This window comes from Hirundo rustica, chromosome 8, assembly GCF_015227805.2.
Source record: "Hirundo rustica isolate bHirRus1 chromosome 8, bHirRus1.pri.v3, whole genome shotgun sequence".
Lineage (NCBI taxonomy): Eukaryota > Metazoa > Chordata > Aves > Passeriformes > Hirundinidae > Hirundo > Hirundo rustica.
In genome coordinates this window covers 18,225,041-18,238,378 of record NC_053457.1, presented here as the reverse complement: position 1 = coordinate 18,238,378, position 13,338 = coordinate 18,225,041, and the positions used below count along the sequence as shown (strand labels likewise).

Genomic DNA, 13,338 nt, shown 5'->3' with positions numbered 1-13,338 from the left:
GAAAAGCCTGGCCTACAAACCTGGTGGTGTGTCTTTTAACTGTGTATCTTGGGCATGCTGAAGTTCAAAATATTAGGGATAATACAAATTCTGAGACTTGGGTCTTCCACTGTTGGGGTGCCTGTTCCTCTGAAATAAAAAGGAGAACCTGTTTTGCGGTACTTTCTCTTACCAAGTCAGTCTGTGAGAGCAGATACACCGATTTCAGGAGCAAATAGCCATCTCCTGCTTCCCCTTTCTGTCGCAGCAATTGCTCCAAAGCCAGACGTGCTTCCTCTGTTATCACAGAAACATTAAACTTTAATTCCTTAGTGAAGGATGAAAATGGTGAATTTATGCCTTCTTAACAGATCTGACAAATTTAACAAAATTATAGTAGCAGGAGTCCACTAAAGTAAACAGAAAAACATAAAATTATTTGATTTAGCATCAAGCTCAGTTCACATGAACTACATGTTTCGAATTGACAAATTTCACCAAGAATATAAGTTCAGTTCATGAAGTCTGGCAGCTGACAGCACAAAGAATGTACAACAGCCACCAGGAAAACCATATGCGGTTAGTAATGTTTTTCTCATTTAAGAAAACTCCTCAGAACAATGTATAACCTACTCTTTAACTCTTATATGCATTATACAGTACACACTTCCAGCTGCAAAAATTCCAAACTGGAGATCAACATGGCATAGAAAGCCAAATCTTCAGTGCAATCACCTCAAATCAGAGGTACCTCACACCCACTGAGATGTCTGGCTTGCTACACAGCATTTTCCTGTCCCCCCTTTATTTCCAGCACAGGATGCAACCAAAAGACACACATTTCAAGAGTAACCAAACCCAACAGATATGGTACGGGATCATTACCTGCAGGTTTGCCATTGAGGTTCCTATTAATTTCTTTAGTCAGAAGCTTGGAAACCTCACTGGCTAACAGCTGAACGTTGGGTAATACGATTATTCCAGCAGATTGCTCCCAGGCCTGAAATCCAAGTGTAACTGTTAAGTCTCTGATACATCATGTCTTTGGTAGATTGACAAAAATTAACAAATATAAATAAAGGAGCATAAAGCTAACATTCCTCCATAAAATTCCCTCCCTAGTCAGCATAGTCCATTAAGCAGTATTTCCCAAACAGACAGGAGTATGACTCTACAGATGCAGAAGTCTGTAAATTGGAACTACATTTTGAATCATGTAATGCACATACTAGTGAGTTTTTACAGTATTTTCTACACTGAATACAATCCAAACAATGTGAATGATTGGTCGTGCCCCATGTCACAATTTATTTGCATCAAAAAATTATGTTAGCCCCTTTCAAAATGTGACAAACATCCTGAAGAAACACAAATTTATAGACAAGTTTATAAACCATTTATAAACCATTTATAAATATATTTATAACTCACTTGTTCAAGCAATTAAGTACAAAACTTACTAGATAAATAACAGTAAGACTTGTTGATTCCCTGAGTCTGACAAACAAACCCTTCTTAAATGTTTCTTAGCTCTGCCTTTGGGGGAAAAAATATTAAGATCAATAAAGAAAATCTTCCAGCAGATTAATACTGTTGCACCCAACCAGCCTCCAAGAATCAGGTGCCAATTCCTTTACATAAAACATCTGATGATACACATATTTATGTCTTAGCAACAGTTCAGCATTCACCTCTAAAGACCAGTCTGAGATACCTCTGTCCCCAGCAACCTTGAAAATTTTTCTTAAAAAAGGTCTGCTCCTTTTAGAAGTTCTGAAAAATAATGCTGTAACCCCCAATGATTAAAGGAAGAAAAATGACATCTGTCTTCTTAAAAAAAAATGGATCTGATATCCCATAATACTTTCTACCAAGAAATCAGTGCAACTCTTCATAAATGAAGATCCTCCACAAATATTATTTCCTTCCCTGAAATTGCTTTCAATTTCTTTTCTTTGATCACAGATGGCAGCTTGTGGACGAAGTGTCAGTCATCTCTCAGTAATCAGGCAAACACCTACTTTTTACTTCATTTTAATGAGGTTAATAAACAAAATGCACCCAACTCTTTCTGTGCTACAAGAGTGAAACGCAATTGCACAGTGTGCCTATTATTAATTTTCGTCAATCAGTCAATAATATTAAAAGCAAGCTATTTTCTCAGATTTTGACCATAAGTTACTTTCAGAGACACTCAGTCGCAGAGGCAAGATCAACCAATTCCTCCACCCCTGACGCAGAAGGGAGGGAAGATCTGTAAAGAACAGAAGCAAGCTGAGTAAACTTGATGACAAGAAACTTACAAGTCACTTAAAAATACACAATGTTTGTCATTAATCTATGCCTTTTTTCAGAAGAAAGCAGTGAGAGATTTCTGCCTCTCTTCCTCAAAGAGGAACATCCTCTTAACAATTCAGAAAGGCCCTGCTATACACACTTTTCTGCTAACAGAATGAGCAGGGTAAGTTTTAGAAGCTCAGACCATACACAGCAGAGAGCAGTAATCAAATGTTCATAGCAATGCTACTAGTCTATCTCCCTACAAAGCAGGCCACTAATGTTCTGATTTGACTTTGTCAGTGGACTTCCTGAGGGCTGGGCATCAGTCTTTAGAATGCACTGTGCTGTAGGAGCAGACCTAATTAATTTCATGTTCATGTCTGAGGCTATAGAAGATCTATATCTGGAAGCGTATCAACATGACTTCATTGTAGGACATCTGCATTTAGGGGAAACTCAAATAATATGGTATCAAAGTAATCTGATTTTCTTTCTTCCTCTTAAACCTGTTTCTACATATTTAAGATTCTGCCACAAGTTCCCCGTGTCTGCTGCTACCATCTGCCCTTCCTATTCCGTGGTTCATGGAGAGATGCTAGCTCAAAAGCCAGCCATGTAATAGAACGTTCTGATATTTTGCTGAGGCACCAAGAGGGAAGATATAGAAGGCACATTAAAATTACTCCCATCCCAGGCCTGAATCACGAGCAGATGGCTGACATTTCCCTCCCACACCTTTTCCTTCTATGCCAAGGAGTATCAGTGAGTAAGGAGTTCCCACACCCCAGGCGTCTTCTGCTTGGTGACCCCTCTCTCCAGCCAACCGAGTAAGAACTAAAGCACTCTAAAACAAAAGAGTCAGAGATGCACTGGCATCTGCATGATCGGAACAGGAAAGTAAAGGGAACAGAAAAATCTTCCAAGGAGGGAGAGGACTCACACAGAGTCCATTGTTAAACAGGGGGAAATGAGGTAGTGTCTGTAAGAACTTCACAGCATGTAGAACTCAAACTGAGATGCATTTCCCCAAGCCAGCAGAAGGCTGGTAGACGAACGGAGAAAAAGTCATGTGGGGAAGTACATGATGACTAAAAGCTAAAGGGCAGGATCCTCCACAATGTACTCTTAAATGAATGATGCAAAGCCAAAATGCTCAAGTCACACTTCTGGACCTAAATGCCTACTAAGCAGTGCAAAGCTCCACTAGCATATCTAAGAAAAGTGGAGAGGAAGAATCTCACACCTAGGGCACAAAATCAAGTGTTAAGCTAATGAAAAATTTACTCCTCCATTATGAATATATTCGGTAGCAAAGTTTCCTTTGAGAATTTAAAAGCCCCTTTTTGCAAGCATTACTGAAATTTGGGAAATCAGTTTCTACAACCCTAAGGCTTGTGAAGTTTAGCCTACAGAAAGGAAACTCATGATGGATATGCATATGTACAACATTGCCAGTCCCTCAGTAATACTCATCTTACCTGCCGGGAACAACTGTCCTTTGACCCTAAAGTACTGGTACTAAAATTTATTTGCTTATTTATTGTGACATGAGAATTTACTGCTTTGCTGTCCAATTTTTAATTCCTAAGACTTCTGGATTTTATAACTTTTATCATCCTTGTTCACTAACAAATTTCTCAGTTCTTTAAAAATGTCACTCCAAACAATTATGACCACATTGAAACCGTTCTTACTTTTCATACTTAGTTAAGGATCAGTAAATCTAAAGATGTTGTATATAATCTCATCTCACCACAACTTGTTTATTTCATGGTCACTACATGGTATTCAAAACTAAAGCTCTAATAGAACTCAGGAACTTTGAGATCTTAGAATTTCAATTTAATTGTAAATTTGAGGCAGAAAAACCACAATAGAAGAATTTCACATAAAGCTTGCAATACATTGCTTACAAAAACAGGAGGAAGCAGTTTAGAGAGACTATCTTCCATAGCAAGAGCTGTTCATTGGGATGAATTAATACCCAGAAGCACTAAGGATGTATGTTTTCCATAGACCTTCAAGAGGAAGTGTGCTGGTTTGGGATAGAGTTAATTTTCTTCACAGTGGCTGGTATGGGGCTGTGTTTTGGATTGTCAGCGCAGGGCTGACAATACAGAGATGTTGTTGTCATTGCTGAGCAGGGCTCACACACAGCCAGGGCCCCCTCGTGCTGCCAGGCTGGCGAGGAGGCTGGGGGCAGACACAGCCAGGACAGGTCACCCCAGGGACCAAAGGGACGTTCCAGACCAGAGGGCAGCATGCTCAGGACATAAAGTGGGGGGAAGAAAGAGGAAAGAAGTGGGAGATGTTTAGAGTGATGGTGCTCTCTTTCACACTTCCGATTTTCTCCCCAGTTTCACTGATGGAGGGTAAGTGAGTCCCTGTGTGTTACTTGGTTGCTGGCTGAGGTTAAACCATGTCAGGAAAGAAGACAAGAGATCTGAAAACAGTTCTAGGAGAAAAAACAACAACAACAACAAAAACTTTGTTGCACTCACTCCAGATAAAAAGGTTGTAACTTCTTGTAGTGCTGTCTCAGAAAAAAACAAACCCAACAGTGAAATTTTCAGCATGTCATTTTAAAAGAAGATCCACAGAAAAAGGATGTGCACCTCTACAGAAAACTGTCAGATTATCAGCCCCAATCTGATTTTGATGTGCATTCTTTGGAGGCTGAGTACTCTGTCCTTTGCAGAGGCAGTAATTTGGTGACCTGGTAAGGCAGTGGTGAGTTCCCAAGACAGCAAAGATCTCCACAGCCCATGTAGTGCCATTTGCAAAGAGATTTGTTTCCAGGGACAGGCTCATACAGAGAGCAACAATTCTGTTCAAATACAGCTTTTGGTTTGGGAGGGACACTCTTCTACACAAACAAATCCAGAGGTTCAGAGGAAGTGGTTAAAAATAAAAGCTTTGTTCAATAAACATAAAATACCTGTAGGACCATTTAGATTTAATGAGAAAGCCACTTCTGAGGCTCCACACTATGCACTCACTGTCTTTTCAGACCCTTCCACTCATCTTGTCTGCACTGCCTTGGACCGGGGCAAGCTTGTACTCTAACACCACAAACTCTTCACCATGGGCACTTCCAGATCCTACCCAGAACTCAATTTTTTGCACCAGTTTCAGTGCTGTTCATTGACACCGGTATCTACAATGATTTCACTGTGCACCAGGACTTAAAAACATCAGAGGTTCATTCTCCATCCACTTGAGTGAAATGCTTATGACTATCTGGACGTTATTCCTGCTTTATTGTCATGGACACCAAAGATGTCACAGCCCTCAGCACAGTGAGTTTCCTACACACTCTGTTCAAAATGTAGAGTATCCGCTTTTATGCCTCACTATGCTTCCATGTAAACAGTGACCATGCACTAACTTTTATTTTCCTCACCTACCCACTGACTTCTGTTTCAGAAATCCAACTCAGCTAGGTAAGGAACAGCCAGATTTAGGTTCTGTCACTCAAGAACACTGAGAACTCACAAGTACAGACACCTGAACTATGCCATCATTAGAATATAGTTTCACCAAAGAGATGTTTTATTCTCTTTCTGAAAGACACTGTGAGAGTGTAAAAATGCAGAGTCAATACCCATAAACACCCAAAGTAATCCAAGAGAAAAACAATTCTGTACTTGTACATAGCCACAGTACATTTAAAAATAAGCCAGTTTTTTTGCTTCACTCAGCATATGTTCTACCATTCTGTTTCTGTATGATCCACTCAAGAAGTTTCCTGTATATTCCAAAGACTCTAGCAAAGAAAACCAACCCATAAGGCTCCCATTCATTACAGAGCTCTTCTAGTTTCACCTTTCAATATGTTCATCTCAGAAACTGTTTGCTGATGGTGGCTGTAGGGCAGCCTGCTAACTAAAATATTCTAGTTCTCAGCTGTGAACCTCACCCATGATATGCCCTTCCTCTTCTCACTCTGTGGTTTCCTCATCTCTCACCCAACTCCTCTCTCACGCACTAAAATTAGACATCAGCATTGCCATTAACTCCAGAATTCCATTAAGGCTGTGCACCTTCATTTCCCCTAACTGGCTGCATGCCACAACCACATTTTCCCAGACTGAAACTGTGCTCAGACCCCACTAAGTAATAAAATAGATGAGGCAGACATGAAGTGACCTCTTCATGTGATACTCACTGTGTAAGATGCCTGTCTCACTCACTGAGTTCAAGAATGGAATTTAGCCACTCAGGAAGGTGAAGCAGTGCTCCCCCATGTACTTTTCTTTATGCAAACCTAGCAGGTAAGGTAGATGGAAGAAGGACAAGAAACTGCTTCTCCAGGCTTCCAATGGAGTAAAAGAATTTATCACCTAAAGGGATCCTGCTTCAATTGACTACACTGGCTGCTTAGGTGACCACAGAATGGATAGGGTAAAAGAAACTTAAATTTGCATCAGTACCAAAGGCAATAAAAAGAACAAACCTTTAAGAAGAGGGGAAGAAATTCCAGCAGTCTTCTCCGTTGATCCTCTGGGATGAGAAATGGAGCTATTTGTTCATATTCTACAAACTGTTTGCCTAGAGTCTCCCACAGTATGGTATGGCTCTGGGGTAGCTCATCCTTGCTGTGTGCAGGCTGCTCCAGCACTTCTGCTGTGTCTCCATCATCAGGGTTCTGCTCTTGCTGTCCTGCGCTGTTAGGTGATTCCTCCAGCTGCCACACGGGTTCAGCTGCTTTGTCCATGCTGAGATGAGACCAGATAAATACACTGTTATTTACGCCTCTTACCAGGCAACTCTCCCAAGAAATGAGACACTACCAGTTTTAACTCTTGGAGTTAGAGTTTAGAAATATGGAAACACTCTCAGTCACTGACTCTTTTCCAATTTTAATGGCAAAGCACCCTGCTCCTGGACAAGAACATTACCACCCTGAAATTGCATGAACAAGCTCTCTTCCATGAGACATATATGTGCTACACAACTCATCTGGGCTTTGGCAGAACAAACCAGTAAACCACACAGCAAAGCTGGATTCCAGCCCCAGCTTTGCTACTGAGTCAAATCCCCTCCCTTTTTCCTCAGTCACCCTAACTGTAAAAAAAGTTATAATTATTACTATCAGCAGATCTGCAACAGAAGAGCACTATCCAAGAGCCAGGTCACACATTTCATTGAGTATGGATGCTAAATCTAGCAGCACATCACTGATACATTCCCCACCTAGGGTGGGACTGAAGCCCATCTGGAATAGTAGCTGTGTGGAAAAGCCAAAGATTCCTCACAGAGCTGTTCTGGCCCTGTAAACTGAAGTAGATATGGCACAATGAAGGAGCATGCTGCTTCTGGCACTCTCATGTCCGTCAAAATTAAAATGGGTTCATCCTGCACTACATATCAAGGAATCCTTCTGGTACCCTTATCTACTTATCAAGTAGATGAGTCCTCTCATCTTCTTCACAGCCATGTTTTCATCCATATTGTTCTGGGGGGGTCACTCAGCCCTACTTCTTTGCCACAGCCTTCTGTGAGCTCACCCTGCTATGCCGAGCCTACATCATGACAACATTTACACTAAGAGGGATCAGGCTTCTCCAGTTTCCATCAAAGTCATCCATGTGCTTATTGGAGTCCAGGTCATTGTCTGACTACTCCTGGGACTAGGACAGGACAAATTATGACAGTGTGGGTGGCCAGATGGGCGTTGTCACCAAGATGAATGTATCTCACTTTACTTACCAAGTAAATAGTTTTTTAAGGGCTCAAAAGTGTCCTTAACAAATCATTACCTCTTGAGGAAAAACACAAATCTACCTTAATTTCTGGGAAATAGGGTCTTTGTCTACAGGGTCTCTATGATTGCCATTCCGCAATTTTAATAAAAGTACCAAAAAAGCAAACGTAACTAAAAATATAAATCAGATCTGCACTACCAATACATACTTACATTAAAATAAATTTTCAAAGACAGTATTATGAGCCTGGTTTAGAATTATGAGCCAACATTAAAACTGCATTTGGGATCCTCTTCCTTCATCATCCATCAGTTACACAGGTAGCTTTCTGCTTGCATTTTGCCCACCCCGTGCCTGATGAACCAGTTTCACTTCCACACTCCTGCAGTAGCTCTGTACCACAGAGATGGAGTGCAGGGCATACATCTTGTCACTGTGCACCACACCACCTGCAGCAAGATGATGGTCCCAGCAGACACCTGTGCTTAGATGCAAATGTTGGTCCTTCACACTACACCGCAGGCTAACATTTTACCACAGCCCATAATCTCTCCTTTGCTAGGAGATGGAGGCCTATGTCATTTTGATCGGTCCCCAAGGAAAAGTCAGTCCAGAACTTCGTATCTCCACAACATTTTGTGTTTTATTGCTGTTGTTTTCCTTAATTATCTGTATTAATACAAGCCCCATGAGACGAAAAAGTGTGGTGACTGCACGGAGTAAAGAGGAAGACTCTGTTCCTCATGACTGTGTGGGAGTTACATTTGTCATACATTATACTTAACTCTGGGATTTTGACCCACTTGAGTCATCCTGAAGCTGTAAGTGTGTTGGTTGAGAAAGCCTGGGTGCTGTTCTAGCAACTTCGGTGAGCATAGTTCAGTTATGTTTTCAGTGAGGCTCAACTTACATCCAAAATAGCAAAGCCATTCTCTTCCTCAAGGAGATCTCTCACCTTGGGAGCTACTCTGCTAAGCCTAAATCAATGCTAACAAGTAGCTCCAGTGCCGTGGAGCTCACCGTGGTCCTCTGCATAGAGAAGCCCAAAGTGCTTTACAGAGGCATTCTACAAATGGTGAATCTTAGTCATGGAGAGGTGAAATGAAGTGCTTCCACTGGCCTCAGAAGCAGGTCTGAGACTGATGAGTCAACTCCCTGAGCTGCACTGCATGGCTCTGCAAATGTGCTTACCAATTTTCTCTTCCTATTTATACTTGACTGAGGGTCTCTCTTGTTGGTGGCACAGTTAAAGCAAGCAGGGACAGCCTCTCAACATATTCACTCTATCCACAGAAACTCTTATAACCAGATACTCACAAACAACTTCATTAGTGAAGATGGGATTGTAACTGGAGATGTAAGACGTTTGAAGTGTATGTGAAACACTTTAATCTCCAAAACTATGTGAAAGCAAAAGGAGGACTATGGTATTCCTTGTTATTTATTCCAACGATTTAGACTACAAAAGCCATATCAGACTAAATATCAGTCTTCCAATATTAATTAGTCTGTTGACTCTACTTGCACTATATGCTTTAAATATTACTTCTCCTAAAAGCCTTTCATTGCATCTGTAACTTGACTTTTAAATCCTTTCAATTTTCTGTCTGTCTTGGAGGACTATTACTCTTCTAGACCAAACACAAAATCATATAGTTCAGCATTCAAATATTTTTTGGTATTAAGGATAACATAAATATTTTGAAAAGGTCATATATCTTGTCTCTTGTTCATTCCACCACTTGTTCTGATCCTAAGTGTAAGTTAATAGCTTATTTCAGCATCGATAAGTTTTTTGTTTGATTCTTGATTAAGTTTGATACAATACTTTTTGATAAGTATCACAATGATACAAAAAATAAACTCTAAATAATAAATATTTTTAGATATAAAAGTGAAGATTAATTAAATAAATCTGATAGTATCATTGAGAATGCAGTGTCAGGTTACAGAGAGAAAATGGAACTTAATCATGTATTTTCCCTTTTTTTCTAAATAAAGGTTGTCTGAAATCACACAGGAGTGTGGCAACATCTTTCCAGAAAGAAAGACAGAAGGGAAGAAAGGCATGACCAAAACTGGCAAAAGGACCAGCAGAATACTGTCACTAAAAGCTTACTAGTTGAACAAACATGATTTTTTAATGACATTTTAATTATATTTATCTGTGATTACCCCCATTAGCCGTTCATGGAAGGATCCCATTCAAGTAAAATATCCCAATTTGCACCAAGACCAAAAGAGAATCAAGTCTCATGCCAAAATTGATCCACTTTTTACAGTTAGCATCTTTAAAAAATGTTAGTTGAATGTACATGAAAATCTTTAATCTCCAAAAGTACATGAACACAAAATAAAGACTATAATTGGCCTCCTTATTTACTCCAGCTGTTCAGATATCAAGAGATATACTAGACAAAATATCAGACCCTGAGTTCTAGGACTACCTGCTTTAAATATTCTTTATCCTAACATACTTTTCTTGACTATTAAATCCCAGGATTCTGTGGACTATAAGAAACACACAGCTCAGATCAACCTAAAAATCCAGTGCAATACTCCTTTCTACTCCCTTCCTTTCACTGTCAGCCAAGATGACTGTTTAATAAACACAGTTATGACAGCTAATAATTGTAAATGGTAAAAAACAGAATTCCACTACTTCCACTAGGGAAAGCTGGTTTTGCACTGCAGCGTAGGGTGAACCTTGACTGAAACTTTCACTAACTGAAATCCTGTCATAACATACCAGTTGCAACCAATATTGCCTGCTCTTTCAACATTTACCAGTCTGTTCTGTCTGCTTTCAGAGAAAATCTCTTGACATACCTGGGCTCCTAGATTTGGCAGCTCCTTTTGCAGTCAATAACCATATCCAGAGAAATGAATGTTGCTGCTTCTGTCCTAGTAGGCATGTTGGTGTATGCAGCAGCTCCCACTCTGCTCTTTAAACTTTCCACTGTGAATCACCTGATTAGCTGCTGCACTTACTTCCTGAGGAAAGCAGAAGTGAAAAGCAAATGAACCACAGCTCAGGAGCCATCAAGCTCCCAAAGCAATTTAGGAGAGCTCAGCTAACACACAAACCTAGAAGGCACCACATTCTTCTCCCTGCATCAAGAGTGACCAGGCATTTCCCTCTCTGTACCACATTCACAAGGGGAAAGGGGAGTGGGATTTGTTTCATTTTGGTTCTAAATTTAAGGTTCACAAGGCTACTACAGGAATAGAGCACCACAAAGCTCATGCTCCCTATGCAACGATCTATGGCCAAAGTCAGGCAACAGTTGTAGTCCTTCCTCAAATGCCGCAACCTTAAAATAAATACCTTTGAATGCCAAGGGGAATTCTATGTCCCTGACCTCTTTACTGAAATGGTCAAGGCAGCTACTCAGATCAAGAGGCAAACAAGCATTATAAGCTCACTGAGAACATAAATGAATACTTGATTAGATAGGGACTTGGGGGAAGATTCCTTCTTGGTTGTCTAGTTACCTTTTTGTTCTCCCTAATAACACATCTGAAAGGCTTTATAACGTTTTTTTTAAGGGGAGCCGGAGTGAGTCATTGAAAACCGATATAGTCACGGACAAAGACCCTCTAACTAGTTAAAGTTACGAAGCGGTGTGTTTGTTCACCGGCGGGCGGCACGGGAGTCATCTCCGAAAGGCGTGGCTGTGCCGAACAAGGCTCTTTGCTCTCTATTTATTTTCCAAGATCTTACATACAATACGTATGCGTAACCGCAGCACCTCCCATCCCAGCTCTGCACTAAAATGAGGCTATCAGTCCTTCATGCATGCACAATTCTTCTCTTGAATTGGGTTGGTGGTCTCAAATTGGGTCAGTGGTCTCAAAGGATGAAGTCAGGAGAGTCTTCATCAGGTCTCTGTGACCCTCTGGCACTGTCCAAGGTCCCCTGCTTCGTGATTGATTGATACCAAGTCCAGGTGCTGGCCATTGTTCTTAGTGGTTTCAATCTGTTCTTATGACGGTTCACTTACTCCACTTTTTCTATAAACAAGCTCATAATATAACTGTTAGCTCTAGCTTGGGCATCTAATAATCATTAACCTACCATTTACTAATCTAACTGACATCTTGATCAATATCAATTGCTTCTAACCTTTAGCTAAAATCTTAACTCTTTAAAATCATGATTCAGGAGTTTAAACATTTTTACACAGGAAATTCAAGTGTTTCCAACTGCTTCTCCCCAGCAATTTTATGGTGACCTCAAGAACCAACCAGATTATGACCTTAGAGTGACTGAAACCTGGGGGGACTCTATCCTAGGTGGTTAAAGCCACCTGTTTTTCTGTTAACATCTGCTTTATTCAAATGCTTGAAAAAGCATTCAGAAGGAAAACTAACCAACTTTCTCTTCCAACTAAGCTGCAATTTCACTGCATAAAGCACTGCTAATCCAGGCTGAAGACTCCCAGTAAGCCATAAACCAGGATAGCAGTTGCCTATACTCCACAGGGACCCGTCTTGATGCAGTGGTGTTCCTGGCACAGAGCAATCCCAGAGGACTGTTCTCATCCCTTACAGGAAATGTCTTGTACTGGAATAGAGGCAGCAGCAAAATCATGGGTTTAGTTCATCCCTTAACACATTATACCAGAATTTAAGCAGAACTGTAGCTTTGTGGCAAACAGAAATATACCTTAGATCCCAAGGAAAAGACTCTGCACCACTCCATACATACAGTAGCCCCTAAACTGACCAAGTTTTGGGAAGCATTAGCTAAACTAAGTATAATTTACAGAGTGTTTTCCGAAAAGATGCAAAGTCACACTGAGCTGTGTACACTAAGGGCAGCTCCAGTGCATGTTGCATTTGGCCACTTCAGTGAGCCCCAGAGGCACTCACAGCTCTGTGCTGCACTGGTGTGGCCTCTGGCAGCTCTCAGCACAGGCTGAGCAAGCTCACACAGCCTGTGAAAGTCTGTGCCACCACATCTGCTACTTTCCTGCTGTAGGCCATTCACATACCAGCTGATCCACTTCCAGTCTAGCCAAACCCACACTGATGAGATGAATGGCAGAAGCACAGAGATCCAGAAGAGAATATTAATACCAATCCAGAGGGAACATTGCTGTCTTAGACTTCCTAACTGAGAAACAAGCCTAAATGTGCTCCCCTTGCACCCTTTTACTGCCAGTTTTAAAGTACAGAAAGTCATTTGCAGCAGCCTCGCCATACTGTTTGATCAGAGAGGTTTATTTCCCAGGTATCTTCCCAATCCAGTGGCACCTCCTCACTAGATGATGTCAGGACTCAAGCAGACACACAACTGTTAGAGGAGTCACAACAGAGGAAGCACCATTTCTCTTTTTCATACTTCAGTAACAGTTGATGGATCTGA

At 40.9% G+C, this 13,338-nt stretch overlaps 1 protein-coding gene across 17 annotated transcripts in view; it reads right to left on the bottom strand.

The window, feature by feature from the left end:
- WDFY4 (WDFY family member 4) overlaps positions 1-13,338 on the bottom strand; it is a 131,969-nt gene that overhangs the window by 108,517 nt on the left and 10,114 nt on the right. For 10 of the 17 annotated variants that reach the window (XR_005701882.2, XR_005701883.2, XM_058421537.1 and 7 more), the window contains 3 exons: positions 6,716-6,977; positions 865-979; positions 173-276 (listed from right to left, as the gene is read on the bottom strand). Coding sequence is in view for 14 of the 17 variants with exons in the window: in XM_058421537.1 (XP_058277520.1) it covers positions 173-276; positions 865-979; positions 6,716-6,977 (481 nt within the window). In the remaining 3 variants the exon portion in view is untranslated. Of the gene's footprint in view, positions 1-172; positions 390-864; positions 980-6,715; positions 6,978-10,796; positions 10,962-13,338 lie in introns of those variants that run through there. The other 7 variants (XM_040071402.2, XM_040071403.2, XM_040071404.2 and 4 more) reach the window with 3 other exon arrangements.